This window comes from Delphinapterus leucas, chromosome 18 (genome assembly GCF_059928025.1).
Source record: "Delphinapterus leucas isolate spDelLeu-1000000601 "Yukka" chromosome 18, BTC_Dleu_Yukka2, whole genome shotgun sequence".
Taxonomy (NCBI): domain Eukaryota; kingdom Metazoa; phylum Chordata; class Mammalia; order Artiodactyla; family Monodontidae; genus Delphinapterus; species Delphinapterus leucas.
Genome location: NC_143146.1, coordinates 58,454,625 through 58,482,339, shown reverse-complemented (window position 1 = coordinate 58,482,339; position 27,715 = coordinate 58,454,625). Strand labels below are relative to the sequence as shown.

The following is a 27,715-nucleotide window of genomic DNA, read 5'->3' as shown; positions in this document are numbered from 1 at the left end:
TGCAGGCATAAGGCATTTTATCTGTGCAAAAATCATAAATGTTTCATAATAATATTTAGATAATTTGTTGACTACTGATAGAAGTTCCTAGATAGATGATCAGAAAAATTTCTGTTTCTGTCAATTAGAAAAGTTCAGTTTCTACTTTTTCTTTTATTGCCTCAGGGTTTTTTTTCTTTCTTCTTTTTTCCTGTCTAGGACCTCCCTGTAACCTAGACCTGGTCCTCAAACTCAGTGTCATTTTAGGCCAAGGTCTGACACTGTTGGACTCTCTAAGAAAAGAGAATACGTCTTTACTTCATTGCTGTTCTTCCCTAAGTTGGAAGACTCAACAGTAGCAGAAGTAAAACTCCTGGGATAATCACTATGTAGGTGAATCTTGTAGTTCTTGATGTCACCTGTAAAAGCTACTTTGTCTCTGTTGGAAGGAACTTTTTTAGTGTCAAGAATACAAGTAAAGGGATAAGATTGGATCATTAGTCCTCACTTGATTGTCTGTCGCAGTCCAAACCCTTGGAAGCCTTCAAAGCTTATGTTAGGGATCTAGGATGGGAGAGAAGCTGTGAGACCCTGCTTTCCAGCGGTAGGTCAGAGGAGGAGAGGAGTGCTGATTCAAACAACAGATTATAGGCGGGGAAGAGAAACAGTAGAGTTAATAATACCTGGAGCCCTCAGAAAGACAAGAAAAGAGATATGACCAGTGTTTCAAGTATAATAATAAATAGCTTGTTGCCCCAGTTGTGCAAAACACTACTGTTGACTTTTTTTGGAGGAGGGAGGGTGTGTTTGGAGTTATGGGCATGTTGGGGATAGAGATTTTGGGGGCAGACCATTTCCACTGATAGTGGAAGGAAAAATGTAAGCTTAGGGTTACTTGTCTTGATGCAGTGTGGTGGGATGGTGTGCCTGTTTCCCAAGTTGTAGATAACTAATAATAACTAATAAGAAACTTTTCGAACACATTCATTTTTAAGTTTATTAATAAATGTTTTTAAAATTGAATTAATGAATGAGGATTTCAATGTACACCTGTATGTTTTTATAGTAACAGATAATGAGACTTTAAAAATTTGTTTTTGTTCTAACTTTTTCCATACATTTTGTTACATGTTTACTTCTTATCGAATCCTAGTTATAAATTATAAAAAAGTGTTTTTCTCAGTTAATCAAAGCTCTACGTTTTCTAGATCTTTCTCAGCTCCCCTTATCGCTTATCTTGGCTTTTATTTATGTTCAGTAAGTCAAATGTACATGTGGAATTTACCACCTTTTCCTTTATAAATTCACATTTGGGCTGAGAATAAGCTCAAGAAAAGTTAAATCAAAGATTATCTTACAATACTCACTCTAGTGTGGAGGGTGGACCTCATAGTTCCTTACTTGATGAACAGTTGATACATAAGTGATTTTATGTTGCACAAATTCTTGTTCACTTATGTGACACTCTGTAATTTTTTTAAATTTGTAATTACTTTAAAGTTACCTTTTTTGAATCACTAAAAATTGATTGTAATCGTAATTAATGATTACATTGTATATTAGAAAATAAGAATATAAAATTTTCCAATTTAAAACTACCGTATTGTATCATATCATATTTTCCTTTTGGTTCATTACCTGTTAATTTGTCAAATGTCCATATTCTTTGGACCTTTTCAAAGTGTGACTTGACAAGAAGTATCTAACTGGACCAAACATTGTAATTTTTTTTTTAAAGTTTTGATTCTGTACTACCATGATTTAATTTCCTTTTAAGTGATAGGACCTTACTTTGAAACCACATTAAAGAGCATTTGTGAACTTTATAGAGACCAGTTCTTTACCAAATGGAACTTTTACTTCTTTAGTTGACATCATTCATTGTAGTAACTTTTGACTACTAACAAAATTTCAACTAATATTTAGTGTATAAAGTGTGATATGGTTTAGTTCCCTTTTCTTTCTCTTAGGCAGTTCCTACCCACTTCCCACAGTAGTGTACTCTCTAGATTATTCTAGGTCTAGAATTTAACATTGTTTTCTAATGTATATCATAGTGCTGATATTTTCATTTCTAGTTGAATCACCTGATTGTATATTTTAGTTTCTAATGTTTTATTTACTTTTGTAAAATATTTTTATAATTCATCTTTCTTTTCTTGTTAATAATAATGGTAAATAGCCTGTTTATTTCTTTTAGCATCTTTGACTTTTATGTCAATTCAGTGCAGTATAGATTATCAAAACATCTTCACTTTTTCTAGTTCTACAGCCTGTCATATTTTGAAAGAAGGTCACTTATCAACATTGAGGGTTTTGTTTTTTGTATTATTGCAAAATAAATTTCCTGATTATGCTGTTCTTCTTTGGCTTCTGTAAGACAAAGAAAATATTTAAATAGTATTTTTCTCCCAAGCTGATTTTTGGGACATAGCTGATGTTATCACTTAAACTGTATAAAACATAATTTCTACTCTGACTAAAATTCTTACCTGATTTTATTTTTGGCAAAGCTTTCTTTAACCGTTAACTAGTTGATGGAGAATGATAGCACAGCTTTCTTTAAAAGACAGTTATTAAATTTTGAAACAACTTTTATAAGGAACTTAGAAACTAAACATTTTATAGTGTGTTTTCTGAAATTGAATGTACTATGGAAACTTAACTGTGTGAGCAGAATCTTACTCTGTAGAAGAGGTAAAATTCTAGGCAAAAGATTCAAAATTGTTCTAAATTCACTAATAAGGTATGTCTTAGAAGACAGTTTCTGTTTACCTCTGTTTACTTGTGACCTCTCCTATGGCTTTTTTCTTCTGAGAAAAATCCCCTGTAATTTTGCAGTGTTATCTTATCTACCATTTTATCTACTTGTAAGTTATTGGCTCAGTTATTTAAAACTGAAGAATTTTACAGTTTGCCTCTCTCTTTTTTGGTTAAAGTAGTACAAAATGTCAAAAATTAGAAGGAAGGTCACAGTGGAAAATACCAAGACCATATCTGATAGCACATCCCGAAGACCCAGTGTATTTGAGAGGCTTGGACCCAGCACTGGCAGTACAGCAGAGGTGAGTTGTCACTAGTACAGTCACAGGGGTTCTCTTGAATTCCTGTTCTTCAACTTCTTATTTATATCACAAAAGTGAATAGGTTGTTGTATTATAGGAATATTGGTTTAGTAAATTTTTTTAAAATGTGTTTCATAAAAAAGGAGTGACATGGGCATTAGGGTTTATGGGCTTTTTTTTTTGATGTTTTTATTATTTGGGGAGTAATATATCTCAGGTTAGTTGGAATTTTGATAGCATTTATTTAAATTTTGTCCCACTAGCATCTTTTTTTCCAGAAATAAATATGACTAAATATGAAATTTACATAGTAATATCTGTCTCTTAGACACAGTGCCGTAACTGGCTGAAGACTGGCAACTGCCTCTATGGAAACACATGTAGATTCGTACATGGCCCTTCACCCCGTGGTAAAGGTTATAGCAGCAATTATAGAAGGTAAATTGAGAACTTTGAATTGTTCATATACTATTAGAAGATGGCTTTTGTAATTTATCTAGTATAAAAACCTGAAATACTACCATATGTTTGGTCAGATTTTCTATTTTGGTGGTAGTCTTATCAACAGCAAAGATCGACAGGATCTTTTTAGTTGTTAATTTCAAGATTAATAGAGATGTTTGCTTTAAAATTAATTTGCTCAAAAATTTGTTTTTTTAATATACGTATGGCTTACTTTCGTGCCCTGCCCCGCAATTATGTATTAAAGTGCTGTTTAAGACGGCAGAATTTCATGGATTTGCTTTTAGTGAGGAGAGACTACATTCAACTCTTAAAATAGTAGAATTTAAATAAGTATAATTTTAGCTTTTTAAGATGTTCTAAATTCAAATCGTAATTACAAAAGATAATCTAATGCAAGCTCTGTAGGTTAAAATGCATTTGCCAAATCTCTTATCACAATATATTGAGGTAAATGAAAGTATGTATTTATATGTGGATAAATGTACTACCTATTTAGAATATCATTTTTCCTTTAATAAAGGCAAGGCTAAATTAGACTTTCCTAATAAAAATCTTTTATTTTTCTTTTGGCTCCCTCATGATGATTTTGTTATGGTGTTTAAAGATGTAACATACATAAAGATTGTCACAAAAGCAGTTTAAACTTGATTGGTAAACAACTGATTTACCTAGTCCTAAAATTGAATGTGCTGATTGCTTTGGCTTCAGCAACAGTGTAAAAACTGAACATTAGCATTTGGAGATTTCCTTTTTAATTGGGTGAATTTTTGTGTATGTGTATGGATTTTGAAGTTTAACAGAACTTAAAATTCAAAACCTTAACATTAGCTGACTTTCTGTTCACTTAAATGTTGTACATTTTTAGGTTACTTGTGATGCTGAGTACTCTGTTTTATTTGTATTTAGATTGTCATCTGTCCCTTCTGTCAATGTGGGAAAGTTAGTCTTTATAAGTTTAATACCTGTATAAACAAACACATACCTGGGGAAACTGTTTCAATAATTTTAATGTTTTGCTTATATTATTACTGTAATTTTAATACATGCTTTACTTCATCTGTGACATTAACATACTCAAAATTTTTATACGAGAGATGGTTGTGAGGCAAATGGGCAGAGAAATTTATCTAAAATGGAAAAAAATAGTGTCATTACTAGATCTAGAATAAAGGATTTTTTGTTATAATTTTGCTATTTTGTGCATTTTTTCCCCAATAACTTCCTTCGTATTTGTGTATTTTCCCTTGTTTTTTATAAGGAAGAAAAATATAGTTCATAATATGATTCAGAGATGGAAAGAAAAGTAATGTATTTCAGAAATGCTTACTTAGTCACAAATCATTTAAGTCACTGAGCATTCACTGTATGTAGAGCATTCTGTTAGGTACTCTTTAGGATAGAAACAAGTTTATTACTGTCTTATTATATGAAGGAAACTAGGGCACATAAAATTTACATGTGCATCATAATTATAATTTAAAGCATTTAAGTGCTGGTTCTTAATAAGAAGATCCATTTACCAGTTCAGCTTTAACTGTTAAAACATTTAATATAGATCTATAAAATGTGCATGTAAATGTTAATGAGCTCCTTTAAAGTGAATTGACTGAAATTATTTTTTCACTAATCATGTGATTTGTATTAATGATTGATAAAGGACTCGATTTGATTGAACAGCTGTTACTTGACATAGATGTCAGTATTTTTGTAATCTGTTTATATCTTTTAAAAACATTATACACATTTTTTTTTGGTGGCTGAAGAGGGACATGTCATTCCTTAACAACTATTGCCCTCTTTTTTTTTTTTTTTTTTTTTTTTTGCTGTATGCGGGCCTCTCACTGTTGTGGCCTCTCCCGTTGTGGAGCACAGGCTCCGGACGCACAGGCTCAGCGGCCATGGCTCACAGGCCCAGCCGCCCCGCAGCACGTGGGATCCTCCCGGACAGGGGCACGAACCGGTGTCCCCTGCATCGGCAGGCGGACTCTCAACCACTGCGCCACCAGGGAAGCCCAACTATTGCCCTCTTTTAATGGTGCTCTAGGAATAGTCTATAAAGGCAGTGTGTTTTCTACCTCTGCTTTATTTTTCTCACTTAGTGATGGTGTGAAAATAATTGAACATCCATTTATCAAATTGCTAATATAAATTATGAAGCTTTACCAGTGTTAAATATAAATATGTATATTTTTCCTTAATTAAAAACGAGTATAAAAGCAGAGTATAAACTCACTGTTGAAAATCTTGCTTTGAATTTTTCAACTACTTTCTACTCTGAAATAATTTCAAATTTAAGAAGAATTGTAAGAATAACATTATTTGCTTTCATTCTTGAGATGCATAAAATATTTTCACAGTTGTTGATGTTGCATCCAACCATATACGTGTATAGATGATAATACTGTTGTTTCTAGATTAATTTTGCAGTGCTGTGGTTTAAAACTTTACCTTCCTACTCTTTGCTTTCGAATATAACTCATATATTTATGTGATTCATAGGAAAACAAATTAAGCTATTAATTACAAATTCCTTTCTCTCAGCTCACCTATAGTTTCTTATTAATATCACCAGTACCTGCCACCCCATGGAGTTTTAGTGTATGCATTTTGATTGGTATTGGGAGAAAACTTGTAAGTGATGCTTATATTTTTTTATATATTAATATATAAACAAATTTATTAATTGTTTTTCTGAACTTTAGGAGCCATGGATAGTAGAAAAACTATATTGAGATTTGTGAGGTTATTTCTGTAAATATATTCTTATAAAATGTTATATAAATATAGATTTTTGTTGTTTTGTTTTGTTTTTTGCTTTGTTTTTGTTTTTTGGTTCAAAGGTCACCAGAAAGACCTACAGGGGATCTTAGAGAAAGAATGAAGAACAAGCGCCAAGATGTGGACACTGAGTCCCAGAAACGAAATACAGAGGAGTCATCCTCACCTGTTAGGGTAGGAATGAATTTCCCCAAACAAAGTTAAATTTCAGTAGTGATTTATTATTTATGTTCTATTTTAAATATTATCTTGTGTGCTAAATATATGGTAAATGTGTAATATTGCATTACAGTGTTCTATATGGATAATGTAATTTAGAGGGAAAAAGTCCTCTGGAAAAACTCATAATTCTTACCGTTTTAGTTCTTGGTGGTAGTTAAAATGAAGGGATCTGGTTGACAGAGCTCAAGCTGAACTTCATAGGGTTTCTGTGCCATGGTGGACATCATGAGTATTTAAATGTATTCTTAAGTTTTCGGAATTCAGCCAGCCATCGTTTCCTGCCTGCTTCCAAGAAGGGTTGAAGTGCCTTGCAGTACAACACTTTTAAATTAAAACAGTGAAGGCAAGGCATGGTGGTGACAGAAACTGAACTAGAAAGCACATATGATCACAGAATTTAGTGGTAAAACCAAAAGAGAAGCACAATTTATGATGTAGTTTATTGATTAAAAGAAAACATAGATGTTTGTCAGGAATGGAAATTTCCCAGATCTAATTTTTTTTTTAAAAGAAATTTATCGTGCTCTTGTGTGTGCATTTGCAAGGAATTTATTGAGATACAGTTCATCCATTTAAAGTGTACACTTGGGCAGCTTTACACATATTCAGTCATGCATCCATCACCACAGTCTATTTTAGAACAATTTCATCACCCCAGAAAGAATACCCATAACCTTTAGCGGTCATTTCCCTAGCCCCTCAGTTGACCACCAGCCCTGGGCAAACACTATTCCAGTTACTGTCACTGTAAATTTGCCTATTCTGGATATTCATATAAATCGAGTCATACAATATGTGAGTTTTTTTGTCACTAGTTTCTTTCACTTAGCATAGCGTTTTCAAGGTTTGTGAAAGATTAGGGGATGTATCAGTATTTCACTTCTTGTTTTTGCCAAATAATATTCCATTGTATTGAGATATCACATACTTTTTATCCATTCATCAGTTGATGAATGTTGGGGTTGTTTCCATGTTTTGGCTCTTATGAATAATGCTGCTATGAACATTTGTATACAAGCTTTTGTGTGGCCATATGTTTTTATTTCTCTTGAGTTTATATCTGGGAGTGGGATTGCTCAGTCATGTGGTAACTATGTTTAACCTTTTGAGGAACTGCTAGGATGTTTTCCAAAGCAGCTGCACCATTTTAAATTCTTTACATCAGTGTGTCAGATTTCCAGTACTCCACATCTTTGCCAGAATTTGCTGTTATCTAATTTTTTGATTATACCTATCGGTAATCTCATTGTAGTTTTGACTTGCATTTCTCTGATTGCTAGTGATGTTGAACATCTTCTTGTGTGCTTATTGGCCATTTGTATATGTTCTTTGGAGAAATGTCTATTCAGATCCTTTGTCCATTTTTAGATTGGGTTGTCTTTTTATTGTTGATTTGTAAGAATTCTTTATGTATTTTGGATCCAAGTCCCTTATATATATGACTTGTAAAAATTTTCTCCTATTCTGTGGGTTGTCTTTTCATGTTCTTGATGGTGTCCTTTAAAAAATGTTTTTAATTTGATGAAATCCAATTTATCTATATTTTTGTTGTGCTTTTGGTGTCACATTTAAGAAACTGTTGTCTAATTCAAGGTCAGAAAGATTTATGCCTATGTTTTCTTCAAAGAATCTTAGAGCTTTAGCTCTTACATTTAAATCTTTGATCCATTTTGAGTTAATTTTTATTTATGGTGTGAGGTAAGGGTCCAACCTCATTCTTTTGCATATGGATATCTAGTTGTCTCATTATAGCCTTTTTACGAAAGTTACTGAATTGTATAAGCAGCAACCTCTTTGATAATTTTAGATATATAGAAGCTTTCTTTTGGCTATTTTGATCCTTGAAAAAAAGCTGTGTCACAGTTTTATATTATGGTTTGTAAAGACATCTTTGGGGACTTAAAGTAATGCAGTTTTAAGTATGTAGCTTTCTAATGTCTGATGTGATACATAAAACCGTTTTAAAAATCTCAAATGGTAGTTCTCAGCTGGCGGTATGTATCAAAATCCTTTTGGAGGAGAAATGGTCTTTTTCAAAATACACACGCAGGTACTTTACCCTTAATCTACTGAATTAGAATTTCTGGGTAGGGGCTGAGCATGTGTATTGCATTTTGAAATAACTTTTTATTTCAGAATAATGAATGGACTCCATGGTTTGCTGGTATATGTTTAACAACCACTCAGAAAAAAAGAAAGCCATACTTTGTAGGATTTACCAATTTCTTTGGTGTAAATACTCCCATCATGGTCAGTTTCAAGCTACTAAAATGGTATCACTGAATACAGAGTTGGGAAGTGTGGGAATACACACACACAATAAATGTAATTAACCACAAGAGTAAAGTGTACTAAAATATTTGGGAAGTGAGTTTTGAATAATTAGTACTGTTGGTTTTAATATTACTTATTTAATTGTTAGTTTTTATGATTTAAGTTTTAGTTACAGCTTGTGCAGTTCCTAAAAATTTAACAGTTAGCTCTTGTGAGTCAGTGTGAACTGGCTCCAGCATACCACTAGGTAGATTGTACTTAATGTAAAGGGCAGACATCTGGAATTCATATTCTGAACACATTACTTTAGGAATTGTTATTTAATGCTACTGTCAGTTTCTTTATCTGTAAAATGGAGGTGATAGCTATATTATTGTGTTGCTGTGAAGAAAATATATGTAAAACAAGTATCATGACTGACTCTTCCAATGTGACAGCTTAATAAATGGTATTAGAATAGCTCTTAGCCTTTTTTCTCAAATATAAATTGGTTTTAGGCTCTTAATAGGAGATGAATATCGGCATCGGAGATTGAGGTTTTTAACAGATTATCTAAGTGTAAGTAGTTGTTGATTGTAAAGGTTTATATGTTCAGCATATCATTTTAGTAGACAGCAAAGTTGGTATTTTGTTAAGACATTTAAAGCCTGGTTCTTGCTTTCCTTAGATGAGATAGTCCTCAAAGGCACTTAACTTCATGCACACCTAAGGGATAAAGTCTCAAGATTCAAGAGCAGTCAGGTTTTAGGGAATTCACTATCCAAACTTAGAGAAAACTGTTAATAAGTTAGGATAGCAGGTATTAATTATTTTGAGTGCTATATCTGGCACGAAAACAGGTGCTGATCATTTCTGTGGTACATTCCCTATTGTAACATGTGTGACTCTTGATCTTCACATAATGAATTTCTATGGGAAAATCAGATGTAGTTTATGTAGGGGCAAGTATCGCATAGATAACATAGCATGGCTAAGATAGGATGTGTGTGATTTTCTGCAAACTAATTCCACCGTTTCTCTGCTATTGACCTCAACTCCAATGTGTCTGAGGTTGATAAACCCTGAACTTGTGGAGAGACCAATTCATAAATAGGTAAACTGTAATGCTATAGACTGTGGTAGTATGTCAGAGAGAGGAGAGCAGAGCTCACAATGGAGGGAATAAGTAACTGCCTGGGGAACCAGAGGAAAATGACATTTGCACTGGATATTGAAGGATAGATGGGATGAAGGAGGGAATGGGTGAGAGTCTAGGAAGAGGAAGAAAACCAACACAATAACAATAAGGTGTTTTAAAGGACTTGTGTGTTTGAGAACCTGTGAAGCTGTGCACCTAGAGTGAAAGAATTAACAGCATGTGTATGGGAGATGAGGGCTGAAGAGATCTATCTTGTTTACCAATTCATCTCCAGACCCTGGAACTAGTAAGTTCACTTACTGAATAAATGAAAAGTGATTCTGATGTGCAGCCATTGTTGAGAACTCCTGATGGTCTCAGGTCTGCGCTGTCCAGTGGGGCTGTTGAGCACTTGAAGTGTAGCTAGTCTGAATTGAGATGTGCTGTAAGTATAAAATACATACTGAATTTCAAGGACTTAGTATGAAAAAAAGAAAGTCAAATATCTTGTTAATAATTTTTTGTGTTCGTCATATGTTGCATTGGCAATATTTTGGACATGTTGGCTGGTCTAGGTGATCAGAACCATGCTTAACATAATGGAACTGAATTTAACATGGTGAGAGGCTAATTTGAGGTAGTGTCAGTAGGATTTGATGACCAAAAGAATGAGTGGAGGGGAGGTGTTAAGCCTAACTACAGGCTTTCCATGCTATTAACTGAGATGGAAAGGCCCCTTTTGTGCACTAGACTCATAGCATCACGGACTACTAACTTTTGGCACTGTTTTCTGTATTTGCACAGACAGTAGTATGCTATTTTAGAACAGTTATGAAATAATAAACATATTTTTATGGTACTGGATACTTTCCACCAGTCTATAGAACTTTTCAAATGCAGTCATTGAATTGTGTTTTCTTCTTCTATAACAGAGACTTGTTATTTTACATAATTCGAGCACACAATTAAAATAGCTTTGAAAGCAAAATTAGACCTGTGAATATAGAGTCAGGAGGAACATTCGAGCATTTGTTGATGATTAGGGCATGCATGTGCTATAGGGAATCTCTGTCTCTTAAGAGAAGCTTTGTGGCCACATTCAAGAAAGTATAAAATAATTCATCATTGTGGGAGGATATCTAATAGTTTAGGATTTAGAGATGCACTGTGAGCATCCCTTGCTCACCTTGAAATCTTACCTTAGAGCAGATGGGCAATGGTCTGAGTTTATTTGTATGAATTGATCTTTTAAAACATGTTTTTCTTTTTTAAGTTATAAAATACATTATACATTTACCATTTTAAACATTTTTAAGTGTACAGTTCTGTGGCATTAAGTATATTTACATTGTTATGCAGTCTTTATCACCATCCATCTCCGGTATTTTTCATGATCTTTGTTTTTAACGTCTTAATCTTTTTTGTCAATCTGCTTTCTCATATATGAAATTAAAACCATTGGAATAATGTTTCAACTGATCTGTGTAATATATTTAAAATATTTTTTCTTAATCATTTTAATGACCTTCTCTGGTTCCAATAATAAGTCATTTTCAGAAGTTTTTCTTTTGAGACTTCAGAATGATGTTCCCTTTTCCTTGTCCAGTATTTTTTCAAAGGTCATTTTTATCATTTCCTACCCCACCTCAACCTGATGACTTATCTTCAGACAGTCTATTTAGACTTGATATTTATCCTCACCTCCACTCTGGATCTATTTAAAATGACTACTATGCAAATTACTTTTTCAGATCTCAGTCTTTAGCTGAATCGTAAGTTGATTATCCAACTTCCAGCCTCTTTCAGATATTTTATAGGCTACCATTGATGTTGACCTTGCACACTACAGTTGATTTTGACTTTGCACACTACAGTTGATTTTGACCTACCCTTAGTGCTTGGTTCTCTGGTTTTCTGAATTGAGAACTAATTTCTAGCATGAAGCTTTCTGTCTCTGGGAACTGTACCTCCCAGAATGTATACATAATTATTAGCTTTGCTTTGTAGTCCCCTACCCAGTTCTATTCCTGTCCCTCATTTCCCTCCCCCCACCACCTAAAAAAATTCCCTTGTTCTTTTTCTACATCTTGATATTTCTGGCTAGATGAGGAAAAAGTTTCACTGATAAGGAAGGAGATAGGACTATATGTGTTATAAAAAGCTGACTCATGCAATGGAGGGCTTTAACTTAAAAGGCCTTATTAACAGTTTTATAACCATCCTGAGTAAGTCTCTTGCACCAATATGTCACAAGTTATAGTGAGAACCAAGTGAGGACGTACATGTGAAAATTCTTTGGAAAGAATAAAACACAGTAAATGTAAAACAGCAAGAGTAGAGAGTCACCAAATTAAAAATTTGAGAATGAGTATAGGATTAAGTAGAACACAGGAGTGTTGTTTACCCATTTCAAAGGAAAAGGTTTAGAAGAGAAGGGGAAGGGTGTAAGTGGAGATACAATATATACCACCTGGTAGGAATTTGATAATGTATATATAGTACATGATTGATTACTGTGATTTTTAAATTTAGATTAAAATGTTCATTTTATATAAAAAATATGTCTTTAGCCTTGTATGATCTGCAAATACATAATATTTTTTGATAGTATTAAAAGGAGTTCCAGTTGCCAAACCTTGGCGTATAACAACCATTTATTTTGTTCATGGATTCTGTCAGGAAATCAGAAAGGGCACAGTAGGCATGGCTTATCTCTTCCTTTATGTCTGGAACCTCAGCTAAAGTATTAGGATGCTGGAGGCAGGAATCATTTGAAGATTTTTTCACTCTCATGTCTGGTTGTTGATGCTGGAAGTCAGCTGGAGGCCTCAGTTTCTATGTGGACCTCTTTGTATGGGTAGCATGGACATTTTCTCTGATGGCTAGGGGAGAGAGAGGGGGAGAGAGAGAGAGAGAGAGAGAGAGAGAGAGAGAGCTGAAATCTGGTACTAGGTGTGCTTGTTCCTACTGGTGCTGTTTTTTTTTAGGCCCTCTCAGCTGACAGAGCAATGAAATATATGAGTGTATACTAATTGGTGTATATGCATATATCTATAAATATTACAAGCAACCGTCTTTATCTGTATTGAGCTAAACATGAGTTCTTATTGATGTCTCTTAACTCTAATCCAGTACCACTATTTTTCTTTTTTTTTTTCTTTTCCCTCAAATGTCCCTTCCTTAGCTTGTTGGAGGTCTTTATATTAGATCCTGAGCTCTGTTTAAAAGTTTACTTTATAAAATGTGTTCATTTTAAGTGTACCGTTTGAGTCTTGACAAATGTACACACCTGTATAACCACCACCACAATGAAGATACATAACATTTCCATCACCCAGAACATATCTTCATGTCTTTTTAGAGTCAGTCCTCTCTCAAACCAGGCTCCTGACAACCTCTGATCTGTCATTATAATGGAATCAGATATTATATATTCTTGGGTCTCGGTTCTTTTAGCACAATACTTTTGAAATGCAGCCATGTTGTAGTATGTGTCAACAGTTTGTTCCTTTTATTGTGGGTTACTGTTTTATTATATGGATATGTCAAAATTTGTTTATCCATTCCCCAGTTGATGGACATTAGAGTTGTTTTCTGGTTATTATGGCTATTATGAATAAAGCTGCTATGAACATTTGTGTACAAGTCTTTGTGTGGACATAGTTTTCTGTGGGTAAATACCTAGAGGTGGAACTGCTGAGTCATATGTTATGTGTATGTTATGTGTCTTGGCTTTATAAGAAACTGCCAAGTAGTTTTCCCTAGTGGTTATTCCATTTTACATCCTCAACCCACAGTGTATGAGAGTTTCAGTTGCTCTACATTCTTGCCAACACTTGGCATTGCTCTGCTGGGTATATAGTGGTTTTAATTTGCATTTCCTTTTTTTTTTTAATTAATTTATTTTTGGCTGCGTTGGGTCTTCGTTGCTGCGTGCAGGCTTTCTCTAGTTGCGGCGAGCAGGGGCTACTGTTCGTTGCGGTGTGCAGGCTTCTCATTGCGGTGGCTTCTCGTTGCTGAGCACGGGCTCTAGGCGCGAGGGCTTCAGTAGTTGTGGCGTGCAGGCTCAGTAGTTGTGGCTTACGGGCTCTAGAGCGCAGGCTCAGTAGTTGTGGCTCACGGGCTTAGTTGTTCCATGGCATGTGGGATCTTCCTGCGCAGATTCTTAACCACTGAGCCTCCAGGGAGGTCCCTTAATTTTCATTTCTTGATGATTAGTGATGTTGAGCATCTTTTCATGTGTTTATTGGCCTTTTATAATTTTTTTGTGAAGTGTCTGTTTATGTCTTTTGCTTATAAGTTGGGCTGTTTGTCTTATTACAGATTTGTGGCTCTTATATGTTCTGAATACCACCAGTCATTTGCAGGATATGTGTATTGCAAATATATTTTCCCAGTATGTCACTTGCCTTTTCATTTTCTTTGTGGAGTCTTTTTTTTTTTTTTTTTTTTTTCTGCACCGTGCAGCATGCGGGATCTTAGTTCCCTGACCAGGGATCGAACCCATGCCCCCTGCAGTGGAAGCACGGAGTCTTAACCACTGGACTGCCAGGGAAGTCCCTGTGGTGTCTTTAAAGATATCCTTTAATTTTGATGAAGTCCAATTATATCCTGCCTGTATTGACACAGCTTCAGTAGTCCTTGATAGTTTCTTTGTTTCTGTTAAGATGTTCCCAGCTCATTGTATATATTTTATATCTATCCTCTACTTGGAGTCAGCCATTTTCCCCTACGTACAGCGCTGGTTCTTTTATTGGGAGATGGTATTTCAGGACTACTACTTGGAAACCACTAGTTTAGTTATTTTTAGGGCTTTTCATTGTATTTCACCTAGGAAATACATATGTATCTTCTCTTTAAAAACATGCACGCAAACATGAGTTCAAATAGTTCAAATTTAGAATTGCAAGACTTTTACCTAATTCTTTGATTTTATAGCTGTATCACTTTTCTCTTATGCTGAAAATTTTAGTCCCTGTTGACATTCATTTGCATTATCTTACATTTAATAGTTCCAGAATAATAATTAACAATCGTATTACTAATAATATGATTACTTCGAACAGTTTAAGATGTCTTGGTAGTTCTTAGGATATATCCCGTGAGGGAAATATCTGTGATATATGTTTCTTAGGAAGAGATAGTCAAATTATTGTATTTTTTAAAAATTAATTTTTATTGGCGTGTAGTTGATTTTCAGTGTTGTGTTAGTTTCTGCTGTATAGCAAAGTGCAAATTATTGTATTTTAAGTCACTTGAACAGTTGTCTGTGTGGTTAAACTACAAAATTGATGAAGTTGGGTTGATTCATTTTGATTTTAGTTTTAGGGATTTTTTAAAAATATAATTTTGTTTTCTAAGTATATAAAACATTTTCATGGTTTCAAAGTTATGAGACTGATGCCTACTGGGCTAATGAGGTATCTTATGTTTCAAAGTTAAATCTACAGAACAGGTTACATTCAGGAAAGTCTACCTTTTATCTCTTGATCACTCTATTTTTTTCCCTATAGGTAACCTAAAAACTAAATTATTGGATTATCCCGCTACTTTAAAATACATATACACGACTATTTGCAGGTGACATGATACTATATATAGAAAACCCTAAAGACTCCACCAGAAAAACTTTTAGACTAATAAATGAATTCAGTAAAGTTGCAGGCTGTGAGATTAATATACAGAAATCTGTGGCATTTCTATACACTAATAATGATCTATCAGAAAGAAAAATCTATTTACAGCAGCCTCACAAAGAATAAAATACATAGAAATAAATTTAGCCAGGGAGGTGAAAGACCTGTACCCTGAAAACTGTAAGACACTGATGAAAGGGATTGAAGATGACACAAATAAATGGAAAGATATACCGTACTCATGGATTGAAAGAATTAGGATTGTTAAAATATCCATGCTACCCAAAGCAACCTACAGATTTGTTGATTCTTTCAGAATTTCTACATAGACAATCATGTCATCTCTAAACAGACACTTATTTCTTCCTTCTCAACCTGTATACTTTTTATGTCCTTTTCTTGTTTTATTGCATTAGCTAGGACTTCCATTATGATGGTGAAAAGGAATGGTGAGAGGGGACGTCCTTGTTTTGTTCCTGAGGTTAGCAAGAAAGTTTCTCACCATTAATTATGATATTAACTGTAGGTTTTATATAGATGTTCTTTATCAAGTTGAGGAAGTTCTCCTCTGTTTCTAGTTTGTTAAGAGTTTTTATCATGAATGAGTGTTGGATTTTGTCAAATACTTTTTCTTTGTCTATCTATATGATCGTGTCTTTTTTTTCTTTTTTAGTCTGTTGATGTGATGAATTACCTGAATTGACTTTTGAATGTTGAACCACCCTTGCATATCTGGTATAAATCCCACTTGGTTGTGGTGTATAATTATTTTTATATATTGTTGGGTTTCATTTGCTTATATTTTGCTAATGTGTTCGGGAGTTTTGCATCAATGCCCATGAGAGACCTTGGTCCTTTTTTTTTTTCTTGTAGTGTCTTCATTTAGTTTTGGTATTAGATATTTAGGTATTAATGCTGGCCTCAGAATAATTCTGTAAATATTCCCTCTGCTTCTGTCTTCTGGAAAAGACTATAGAGAATTGGTATAAGTTCTTTCTTAAATGTTTGATAGAATTCACACATGAACCCATGTGGACCTGGTGCTTTATGTTTTGAAAGGTTATTAATTATTGATTCAATTTCTTTAGTAGATATAAGTCTGTTCAGATTGTCTATTCTTGATGTGTGAGTTTTGGCAGATTGTGTCTCTCAAGTAACTAGTCCATTTCATCTAGGTTATCAAATCTGTGGGCATAGCATTATTCATAGTATTCCTTTATTATCCTTTAAATGTCCTTGGAATCTGTAGTGATGTCTCTTCTTTTGTTTCTGATAGTGGTAATTTTTGTTTTCTCTCTTTTTTTCTTAGTTAACCTGCGTAGAAGCTTGATCTTTTCAAAGACCTGGCTTTTGGTTTTGTTGGTTTTTCTCTGTTGATTTCCTGTTTTCAGTTTCATTGATTTCTGCTCTAATTTTCGTTATTTTTCTTCAGCTTACTTTAGATTTCAGTTGCTCTTCTTTTTCAAGTTTTCTAAGGTGGAAACTTAGATTATTGATTTTAGAGCTTTCTTCATTTCTACTATATGAATTCAGTGCTGTAAATTTTTCTCTAAACACTGCTTTCACTGCATCCCACAAATTTTGATAAATTGTATTTTATTTTCATTTAGTTTGAAATATTTTAAAATTTCTCTTGAGATTTCTTCTTTGACCCATGTGTTAAGTAGAAGTGTGTTGATTAATCTCCATATATTTTGGGATTATCCAGCTATCTTTCCATTACTAATTTCCAGTTTAATTCCATTGTGATCTGAGATTAGACATTATATGATTTTTGTTCTTTTAAAAGTGTGTTTTATGGTCCATAAAATGGTCCAGAATGTTCCATGTGAGCTTGAGAAGAATGTGTTTTCTACCTTCATCAGGTGAAGTAGTCTATCGATGTGAGTTATATCCAGTAGATTGAAGGTGCTTTTGATTTCAACTGTGTTCTTGCTAATTTTCTCCCTCCTGGATCTGTACATTTCTGATAGAGGGGTGTTAAAGTCTCCAAATGTATTAGTGGATCAGGTATATCTCCTTGCAGTAATATCAGTTTTTACTTCATATATTTTGACACTGTTGTTAGGTGCATATATACTAAGGATTGTTATGTCTTTTTGAAGAATTGTCCCCTTTATCATTATGTAATGCCCTTTTGTCCTTGCTAACTTTCCTTATTCTGAAGTCTGCCTGTCTGAAATTAACATATCTACTCCCACTCTCTTTAGCATAGTATATCTTTCTCCATCCCCTTCCTTTTAATTTATATTTGTCTTTATTTTTATAGTTGGTTTCTCATAGACATCGTATAGCTAGCTGGGTCTTGTTTTTTGATCCACTCTGACAATCTGTGTTTTAATTGGTGTGTTTAGTCTATTGATGTTTAAAGTAATTATTGATACAGTTGTATTAATATCTACTGTAATTGTTACTGTTTTCTATTTGTTATACCATTGTTCTTTGTTCCTATTTTTTGTCTTCCACTGTTTTTGTGCCTTTTATGGTTTGAATTGAGCATTTTATACTATTATATGTTCTCTCCTTTCTTAACATATCAATTATACTTGTTATTTTTACTTTTTTTAGTGGTTGCCCTAGAGTTTGCAATTACATTTACGATTAATTCAAGTCTACTTTCAAATAATACTATAGCACTTCACAGGTAGTCCAAGTACCTTATAATAACAAAATATTCCTAATTCTTTGCTCTGGAATATCTTAAGTGGTATCAGGATTTTCTGCTCTTGAAAGGTTTGGTAGAATTCCCATGTGAAACCACCTGAGTCTGGTACTATTTTATGAAGAAGTTCTGTAAGTAATTTATTTTTCCAGTGGAAATTAATAGACTTTTGACTTTAAGTCAGTTTTGTTAATTTTTTTCTAGAGTATTATGTACTTTGTCTAGGTTTTTAAACTAGTTTGCATAGAGTTGTGCAAAGAAATCACGTTTTTCTGTTTTCTCTGTTCTAATGGCTACTTTCACATTGTCATATAGGATTTTGAATACTTGGGCGTTTTCCCTTTTTTCTTCATTAGTTTAGTCAGTGGTTTATTTCCATCAGCTTTTGGATTTATATATTAGTTCTTTCTCTTTTCAACACATTTATTTCTCTGTATTAATTCCCTCCTTGGTTTATTGTATTCCTTTTCTTTTTTGAATTGGTGGCATATTTATTTATTTATTTTCATAATGCACACACGTATTTAATGCTATAAGCATTTTTCTGATAACTGCTTTAGCTGAATTCCATGTATCTCATATATCATGCTTTCATTGTCATTATTTTTAAGGAATTCTCATCTTTAGGTTTGTATTTCACCTGTGGTCCAATAATTGCTTAATGTCATGTTTAAAATTTTTCAGATTGAAGAGCCTTTTGTTTGTTTTATATGTGTATTCTTTTCATTTTTTAAAAAATAACTTCTATATTATTGCTTTTTGTATTTCTTTTTCTCAGATTTGATGAGATTTTCTTTGTGGCCTAAGATATGGTCGGTTTTTCTGAATTTTCTGTATATGCTTAAAAAGAAGGTATATTTTCTATTTTTTGGCTTTCAGGTTCTAAAGTATATCTGAAACATCTGTTGTTTTGATCTCCTGTAGTTTTCATATCTTTGTCTACTTGATCTATCTTGGTTTGAGAATGTCTTTTAAGTATCTTGGTAGTAGTATGCTTCTGTCTAGTTCACTCCCCATCTCCTGTAGCTGTGCTCTTCATTGCTGTATTAGTCGGTACATAGATACAGAAATATTAATAATTGTTCTCTCTTCATTGTAATTTTTAAAATATGGTGCTTGGAGATGACCAGATTTTTGTTATCTGTTGACTGTTTTTTGAAGTTTATAATCTTATTTGTTTTTTTGTGACTCTGCTTATTCTGAGATGAGCTAGTATAATTTTTGTGACCACTTCATAAAAGAAAATCTCTGATAACCCTATTAGGGGATTTTTCTTCAGTATAGTATAAACAAAATAAACTACAGTTTCCTTAGTGTAGATCTAAGTTTCTTTACCGTCTGTGTTTCTGTAGTGTTGAAAGGATCTGAAATTGCACATCTGTGAATCATTTAAAAATTTCAAAATGTCAGTTATATCTGTCCTAAAAGCTATATACTGAGCTAAGTTGTTGGGCTAATATTCAGGCCAAAAAACCTCAATAAGTATTGTTCATTATTTAAAAGTTTTTAGCCTTGATCAGAAGTGTCCAGTTGAAAAGTTTTGAAAACATTAAGGTGAGAACCATAATCTTTTAAAAATTAATAATAGCTTTTTGAATTTTTAATAGCTTTGATATAATATGTGATAGTAAATGACAGAAGAAAACTTTGGATTAACATTAACTTTAACTCGAGCTGCTGAGAGAAGGGTTTGACATGCTTTCTCAAGAATGTAAACAGCAGCAAAACAAGGACAGAATTGAAACCAAGGATTGAGTAGCAAGTGTGAAAGCTGGTAGTGACTTTAAGACTTTTACAGGTATTAGAGCTAGTCAGACACTAAGCCTTGGGCCCATCTGTGAAGAGAGTACTGGTAACTTGGAAGATGGAGTTGAAGAGTTTATCCAGAATGCAGCACATAAAAACAACGTTATAGAAAATATTGAAGAGGTTCACAAATGTGGAGGAAAAACTTAGAAAACCTAATGTACATCTAATTGGAATCCCAGGAAAAAAATAGAAAATGGGAAAGGCAATATTGAAAGAAATAATGGCTGAGAATTTTCCATTATTGATGAGATATAAGCCTGCAGAAAGCACAATACATATCAAGTAGATATTATATCATAACTGCAAAACATGAGAGGCATAGAGAGAATATTGGAAAACCCAGAGATAAAAGTCAGATCTTTCTACAAAGGAACGATAGACTGATACCATCAGTAACAATAATGGAAGCCAAAATGCAGTGGAATGATATTTTCAAAGCTGAAGTGAATGTATGAACCCATAGTTATGAGCCCAGCAAAACTGCTTTTCAAGAATGAGGATATAATAAAGAAGCTTTCTGGTAAAAGTGAGAGTGTTGACTACCAGGAGACCTTCATTACTCAGAGAATGTCTAAAAGGATATACATCAGGACGATGGAAAATGACCTTAGAAGGAAGGTCCAAAATGCAACAGTAAAGGTGAACAGAGAAAACGTTTACTAGGTCGGAAAGTGTCTTTTTTTATGGCCTATTGCAGTTGTCAGAAGTGTGGCATTGTACTCTGAGGAGGTGAAGTGTAGTACCAAAGGTATAGTATGTTACTTTGAACCCCCCAGAATCCATTCAGTTGTTTTCATTTTGAAGCTGCATTTTGGTTTGGGGAGTTGACCCCAGATTCACTGCTAGACCCTCATTAGTCTAGTCTAGTCATAATAATCCCATTCTCCTTGCTAATTCTGTTGATTCAGGAACCAGGCCTAATTCATTTAGCCTGTGGCTATTATCTTGCTATCAGTTATTGATTCAGATGTGGCCATGTGACTGAAGTTGGCCTACTCAGACTGAAAGAAACAATTCTTATTTTGTGATTGGAGAGAGGCACACACTGGGTGAACCTAGATTGCTTGTCATCGTAGTAAAAGAAATATGCCTTAATGTGAAGTCAACAGTAGGAATAGCAGAGCTGTAAGAAAGGAAAAAAACAACAGGAAAATTTGGTCTCCAGTGATTTCACTGTGTTACTACATCATCACCCAGCCCTGAAGTTTACCCTATTTCTAGACTTCATTTTATGTGAGATTGTAATTTAAATTTATATAGCTTATAAGATTATAGTTTCTTATTTAAATTCTACCCCAAACTCCCCACCCCCCCACAAAACAAGTTCATTAATGCAAGAATAATTTCAGTTCTATACTAGGAGAGGTGGAAGCTATATGCTCTATGCTGCTCTGGCAGGACTAGGTTAATTTTAGTTATCACATTTTATTGAAGCAACATTGGCAAATTAGTGTGCCCAGAGAAGATGACAGAGTAGTGAGGGGTATGAAAATTGTGAAATATTCATGTATGATCAGTGTGTAGAGTATCTTTGGCCTGATATAAGAAGATATTGAAGAGATTTAGTGACAGTGTTGAAATATTTAAATAGCTATCATGTGGAAGAATTATTAGATTTGTTTTGCACGATTCTAGAGGTCAGAACTAGTTCCAATCAACAGAAATTCTGGAGAGGTATAAAAGAGTTGTGATCAGTATAAGAAATAATTTTCTAATATTTAGAACTTTCTGAAAATGGGAGCAAAGAATGCAACAGTGGAGAGCTATGAGTGGAGACCTTGGGAGTAAATCTTTTTTTCCGTGAAATTATTCTATTAGAGGACTTCTATAACTGTACAATATTTAGGAAAAACATTTCAGCATGGGGTAGGAAATTGAATTATATTACTTCAAAGATCCCTAGCATTTTATTATTATGGTTGCTAATCCAGTTAATATTGGTTTTCAATTCTTTTTGCCTCAACACTTCTTTTTAGATTGTATTCTTGGTAATGCCTCCTTACTAGCTAAAAATAAAATTTATAATAAATATAATCTGTCCATACATATAATGTTTAAGAAATAAATGTGAATGTAATATAAAGTAGAAATAAAGTGAAAGTAAAGTTCACAATTATTTATTGCATTGCTCAAATGTAAGAGACATTTAAAACCATACATTTTTCCTAAGTTAGGCATAGACTTATTTGGCAGCAAAACCTGATTTTAATTGATATGAAGCTTATTATACAGTCTTTACCCAGTTGGTGAATTCATATGTTTTGCTGCAAAAATATCAGTATATTTGATTATAGGTTGCTGCTCCAGACCCTACTGGCATTGTTACTTAATATATTTTGAAATCCAAATAATTCTGAATTCATAAAATAATCCCATGGGTACTGGCTAAAATATTGTGGTTCTTTAACAAGTATTTCAACATGTACATGTTCCAGAATGATTAATTTAGAATACGTAATAATCAAATGGTTGTACCTCTAATTAATATGTTTGCATATAAGAGCAGTAAGATGATAGTCCATTCTATTCAAGAAATTACAGGAAGGTGAAAGAGCAGACCATGCTGTACTACATGGGACAAGTAATACCAGACCCTTTATATTTGAATATGATCAGAGAAAGAGGGAAATAATTTTATTTTACAAGGAATAACATGCCTAAACAAGTTATACACTATTGAAGTGGAAAAATGAGGAAATACAACATTTTAAAAAATGACCTAAGCCTTAGGTGTTATCAAAATAATTTCCTCTATTATGATTTGAGGTGGGATAGTGACAAAGTATTAGGGAAAAACATATCTCCTAACTTGAAATTCCACCACATATTGAAGCCTGCATTCAATCTCTAGTACTTAATAATAGAAGTTATATGTGATCTCTGGGGGCAGTATTAGAGTCATATTGGAAAACAATAGGTAATACAAAAATTATATAATTTCAATATGTAGGGTAAATATTATGAAATACATACATTATTAATGGAATTTATTGAGATTATTATATCTGTTTCTAAATCTGTTAAAAATATTCTGTTACAAACTTGCAGATTATTTTGTTTTCCAGTACCAGAATTACTGCTCTGAAACCCTTTTCAACTACATTTGTAGTTGGTATTACAACTACATATAGACAAATGTAGTCTGATACCTTATAGACAAAAGAACCCAGAATATATCATTCAGTAATTTGGAGAGAACTTTCTATGAAAATTTTTTGATATAGCACATACTAATGTATATTTATAGTGGGTGTAAGCTACAGAACATTCAAAAGTTACCTGGGATATAGAATAGCTCTTCATAGATATTCCACAAAATGTGTTTTAAGAATAAAAATAGATTGTGTTCCTTTTTCTCCTTTGTCTTATGTACAAATAGGAGTGCATTTCTTTTTTCTTTCTCTTTTTTTGACCTTTTACCGTTTTGTCCTGGCTGGTACAATTATATAATCTTTTAATGATATTTGTCAGCCTCTGTTGTCGTACCAGCAACTATATATGTCATTTAGCAGTAATACTTACAACATGACTTCATACCTAAATAAGTAAAATTTAGGGGCAGTTATATGCTAGAGTTCTTTAAAAAGAAGACAAAGAGAAATTAATTTGTGTTTTAAGCAGCCAAATTCTGTGTCTGGTAATGCCCAGAAAGAACTCTCAGCACTTAATGTCCTTGTGTGTTAGTGTCTTTCATAGTCAGGATTTAGTGTTAATAAAAGTGAGACATGGTGGGGGGAAGATAACAATTCCATGACACTGGTTATTTTCTTACCGCCTAGTAAAATGTGGTTTAGAGTCTTCATCTTATGTAACAGGATATTTAATTAAATTTTACGAGCTGAATCACTGTTGTCCTGCTTTGTCTATAGGCTACTGTTATACCTGGAATAAAATGTAAAACTTTTTGGTTTTTAGCTGAAATGTAAAGGTAACTTTTCTAACTATTTTAGTTACCATTTTGGTTTCATCAAAATAGGGAAAATCTCCCCTTTTAAAGCATTTATAAAATTATTAGATGAGTTTGGATTTATCTTTAGCTGTAGGTAAATGCTTTTACATTAGTATATGGCAAGTCTTAGATCAGCAATTATATTTGAGAATCTACTGTGAACGGTGTAACCTTTTTAAGTCATTTTAAAATATAGTCACTTACAATTCCTCAAGTTGTACTTTATCCGTTTTAAACTTTACCCCTGTAATTTTCACGTAGAAACTGAGTATGTAGTATACTACCAAATGCTTATTATTCAATTTTCGTTGTATCTTTTAAAATCTTAGTTACTTCAAACATTTACCAAGTTGCCGTTCTTTAGTAAAATAGATAATAGTACAGTCTTTTCATCGTGATACTCTAGAACGTGTTACTTCCTCTACTTACTGGATGCGTGATTATTTGCAAGACTGATTCTTTAATGAAACAAAGATGAAGTTAGAAATATTCTGTATTATAGTAACTACCTCATGTAGTTTTTATAAATATAATAACCCATATGTATGTATGTACTTTTTAGAAAGAATCTTCAAGAGGGAGACATAGGGAAAAGGAAGACATAAAAATCACTAAGGAGAGAACTCCAGAAAGTGAAGAAGAAAATGTAGAATGGGAAACTAATAGAGATGGTGAGTTTCAAAAAATCTTTGTTTATATAGTCAATTTATTGATTATTCACTTTGTAGACTTCCTTGGGCTTCCAAACACTTTCCAGCTATAGTTTCAGAATTGTCTAATTGACTTGTGTCTATCTTACTGAGCTATAAGGCAGAAAATGGCATATAGTAGCAGAACAAAAGCAAAGAAAGCTATTCTCCCTAGAACTTACTGTACAGCATCACAGTCCTTTGGAATTTTATTACATTTGTAAATTTTTAAGTTCCTCAGTACCAAGATTTAAAAGAATCTAAATTTATGTTTATTGTTTTGCATAAAATATTAAAAGTGAGATTCTTAAACCTTAAAGACCTAGGAAAATTATTTCTAAAACATGGTTGGATTTCATCTTTCAAGAAATTGAAATCAGATGATAATTGAGACCTGGAATTTGTTCGTAAGAAATTAGCAAAATTATTTTTGAGTCATTGTCTTTAACAAGTAAGCATTTACTTTCCACACCATGAATGTTCTCTCTTCTCTACTTCTGTGATCTTCTGGAATGTGAGCACTGTAGCCTCACACTACCAAATACAGAGAAGGGGAACTCACATCTGTTGAATGTGTTGGGTGTGCTGGGCATTTTAATATAACATATAATTACCTCATTAAATCAGTAGCTTTGTTACTCTACTTATAGATGACAAAACTAAAGAGTTTAAGGATGTAAGCAACTTCCTCATCAGATAGCTGAAAACTTAAACCAGGGGCTAGAAAATTATAGCTGTGGGCCTGCCACCAGTTTTTGCAATAAAGTTTTATTGGAGAACAGCCATGTCTGTTGGTTACATATTTTCTGTGGCTGCTTTTGAGCTACAATAGATGAGTTGAGTACTATGACAGCCAAGAGCCTGCAAGCCTAAAATGTTTACTACTATACTTAAGAACTATCTCTGAAAACTTACTAATACTTGAAAAGTACCTTAAATGGCTGTCCAGTAATTTGAACATCAGTACTTTTTAAGGAAATCCATTCCATCTTTATACAGTATTGTCTGTTAAAACGTTGCTTCTAAGAACAAGTAGGAAACTTCTCTATGATTACTTCATGCGACTTCATAAATAAATCTAATACCTCCTACAAAATAGCAGTAAATAAAATATTACAAGCCTTAACTGTTCAAGGATGAATGGCTAACTTTTCCTAAATTCTAAGGGATTAACTCTTAACACACTCAACATTTTTTTTCATTTTAATTATTTTTGTATAAAATACATTCCGAAATATATTGGCTGCTTATTTTTCAAAATAGAAACTTCTATTCCCATTACAATAATGCATGCTAATTGTTGAACATTTTAAAGGTTCAGAAAAGCCTAAGTTAGTTTGCTCCTTTTCTTTATAGTAGCTCTTTCAAACCCTCTCCTTAAATCTCAAACCTTCCAGCCCCGCCTCTCACTGTTGTGGCCTCTCCCGTTGCGGAGCACAGGCCCCGGACGCGCAGGTGCAGCGGTCACGGCTCACGGGCCCAGCCGCTCCGCGGCATGTGGGATCTTCCCAGACCGGGGCACGAACCCGTGTCCCCTGCATCGGCAGGCGGACTCTCAACCACTGCGCCACCAGGGAAGCCACCTTTATCCACAGACTCTTTTCAGCTTCCTGCCACCACACCTATAAACTAGTCTTTCATTCACATCTAAACTTTTTCACTTCCCTCTTTTTCTTTACAAGGGGCCTCCCTCCTGCTGCATAAGGTTATATTCCCCTGATTTCCTCCCGCCTCTGCAGTCTTGTTCATTTATTTTGCCTTCTCTTTTACAGCTTTAACATCCACCTTGGCACATTTTCTCTTTTCCTCATATTATTTAGAGCCATCACCCTGCTTATTCCCACTTTACAACCAAATTCTACTTTTTCCCCTCATATTTATTCAGTCTTCTGACCCTTGTCTTCACTAAAACTGTTCTTTAAGGTCACAATAACCTCCTCTTTGCTGAATAAAAGGAGACATACTTGTCTCCTTCTTCTATAACCTTTCTGCAGCATGTGACACATCCCAGAGCCTCTGTCTTCTTGAAACACTTTCCCCTTGGCTTCCATCTATCATTTGTCAGGTTTTCTGTTCTCCTGTTGAAGCCCTTTGGTCTTACATAGAGGCTCCTTGTATGCTGTCTATCCCTTAAATGTTGATTCCCAAGGCTTCGCTCACACTATCATCTTTAAAAAACGAACGTGATTTTACTACAAGAGGCTTTTATATGTGAAATTCTTTTAAAAGGTGAGTAAATGTCTCTTAACGTAGTTTTACATACAGAATACATTGCTGTTTCTTACTCTTTTTCTTGAGGTTCTGATTGTTGTGTATCTCTGTGGTTTTTCTGTTTTAAGGAATATTGAAGCATGGAGTTAGACTGAGCTCATTTAATATATTTACCTCCTGCATTTTCAGTCTAAAGTGAATAGCAATTTTAGCTAGACTCAGAAGAAGTTGATCTGTATGAGTAATTGTCAAACTTTTAGGTCTCAGGACACCTTTCACTCTTTTTATAGACCCCAAAGAACTTTTGTTTTGTGGATTATCTGTTTCAGTAGTCTCCATATTAGAAATTGGTTCTGAGAACATTTTAAAATATTTATTAATTTATTTAACAATGACAGCAGTAAACCTAACATATACTTTTATGGAAAATAGCTATGCTTTGCAAAGCAAAAATAGAAATTGGAGGAGGGGGCAATGTTTTACATGTTTTTGCACAGTTTTGGGGGTTTTTTTGGCTACACTGCTAGGCTTGCGGGATCAGTTCCCCAACCAGGGATTAAACCTGGGCCACAGCAGGAACGCGCCGAATCCTAACCACAAGACCACCAGGAAACTCCCTGAAAATCTTTTTAACTTCTTAAAGTGAACTCTTAACTGGCTTAATGAAAGACCTCTAGATTTTCATATCTGCTTCTGCATTCAATCTGTTACTGATACCACATATCATGTGACTTCTGGAAAACTCCACTATATACTCAAGAGAGAGTGAGTAAACCAGGCAAATAATGTAGTATTATAGAAATATTTTTGATCTCCTGGAACTGTAGAAATTGTCTTGGGAATCCTTAGGAGTCCTCAG

At 33.7% G+C, this 27,715-nt stretch overlaps 1 protein-coding gene across 7 annotated transcripts in view; it reads left to right on the top strand.

The window, feature by feature from the left end:
* The window catches only part of ZC3H13 (zinc finger CCCH-type containing 13), a 92,351-nt gene that overhangs the window by 3,350 nt on the left and 61,286 nt on the right, over positions 1-27,715 (top strand). For 4 of the 7 annotated variants that reach the window (XM_022574869.3, XM_022574867.3, XM_022574865.3 and 1 more), the window contains exons 2-5: positions 2,919-3,044; positions 3,373-3,482; positions 6,350-6,461; positions 24,519-24,627. In XM_022574869.3, coding sequence (XP_022430577.1) covers positions 2,928-3,044; positions 3,373-3,482; positions 6,350-6,461; positions 24,519-24,627 — 448 coding nt within the window. In that variant the 5' untranslated portion in view covers positions 2,919-2,927. Of the gene's footprint in view, positions 1-198; positions 369-2,918; positions 3,045-3,372; positions 3,483-6,349; positions 6,462-24,518; positions 24,628-27,715 lie in introns of those variants that run through there. The other 3 variants (XM_089899535.1, XM_089899536.1, XM_089899537.1) reach the window with 3 other exon arrangements.